Source organism: Charadrius vociferus, unplaced genomic scaffold, assembly GCF_000708025.1.
Source record: "Charadrius vociferus isolate BGI_N301 unplaced genomic scaffold, ASM70802v2 scaffold567, whole genome shotgun sequence".
In the NCBI taxonomy this organism is placed as follows: Eukaryota; Metazoa; Chordata; class Aves; order Charadriiformes; family Charadriidae; genus Charadrius; species Charadrius vociferus.
In genome coordinates this window covers 765,700-766,851 of record NW_009649304.1, presented here as the reverse complement: position 1 = coordinate 766,851, position 1,152 = coordinate 765,700, and the positions used below count along the sequence as shown (strand labels likewise).

Sequence of the window (1,152 nt, the reverse complement as noted above, 5' to 3'; positions counted from 1 at the left end):
TGTCCCCCCCACGGGGTGGCGGCACCACCAGCCGTTGATGGCGTCTCTCCCCGCCTTAGATCACCATCTACGAGCTGGAGAATTTCCAGGGGAAGAAGTGCGAGCTGACGGAGGAGCTCCCCAACATCACCGAGAAAGACCTGGAGAAGGTGGGCTCCATCCAGGTGGAGTCTGGCCCGTAAGTCCGGGGTGTGGAGGACGGAGAAGCCCTGGCGGGGGGACAGGGGATGGGACAGGGAGAGCATCCCCCTGCAGCGCTGCCTCGTGCTGGGGTGCTCCCCCCGTGCGTGGGTGGCCGTGCCGTCCCCGACGCTCTGGTCCTGCAGGTGGCTGGGCTTCGAGCGGCAAGCCTTCGCCGGGGAGCAGTTCGTGCTGGAGAAGGGGGACTACCCGCGCTGGGACTCCTGGTCCAACAGCCACAACAGCGACAGCCTGATGTCCATCCGTCCCCTCCAGATCGTGAGTAGCGGTTGTGTGGGGGTGTCTGTGCCCCCCCGGGACAAGCAGCACGGCCACGGCGATGGGCGCCGCCAGGCTGGGAGGCTCTCGGGGGGCTGGGGGCACGCAGGGCAGGGCAGCCCCTGACCCGTGCGTTCTTGCAGGACAGCCCCGACCACAAGATCCACCTCTTTGAGAACGCGGGCTACACCGGGCGGAAGATGGAGATCGTGGACGATGACGTCCCCAGCCTCTGGGCCCACGGCTTCCAGGACCGCGTGGCCAGCGTCAGGGCCCTGAATGGAACGTAAGGACGGTGGCACTGGGGGCGTGTGGGGACACCCTAAGGAGGTCCCATCCCGTGGCACCGTGGCTGGTCCCCGTGGGGCGGTGGCAGGGATGCCTGGCACAGACGCTGCAGCGGGGATGGGGCGGCTGTCCCTTTGATGCTGCTCATGCCCGTCATGTCCCTTGCTCTCTCCCCGCTGCCACCCTTTCCCTGGCCCGCAGGGACTGAGGGGGACCAAGGCAGTGTCACTAGGGCTGTGTGACGGCTCCTTGCCCTGACCCAGGGCTCTGCCGGGGCCCCTTCTCTGCGTTGGGCTCTCCCACCCCTCCCGGCACCACGGCGTTTCCCACCCCGGCTCTGCGGCTGCAGCCTTGTTGCGGTGACACGGCGGTGATGGAGCAGTGGTCCCGGGCAGCGCTGCAGAG

General features: G+C 68.1%; 1 protein-coding gene across 1 annotated transcript in view; it reads left to right on the top strand.

The window, feature by feature from the left end:
- The window catches only part of LOC104290097 (beta-crystallin B3-like), a 369,903-nt gene that overhangs the window by 2,487 nt on the left and 366,264 nt on the right, over positions 1-1,152 (top strand). The window contains exons 3-5 of the mRNA XM_009889159.1: positions 60-178; positions 327-459; positions 603-745. Of these exons, the coding sequence (XP_009887461.1) occupies positions 60-178; positions 327-459; positions 603-745 (395 nt within the window). The remainder of the gene's footprint in view (positions 1-59; positions 179-326; positions 460-602; positions 746-1,152) is intronic.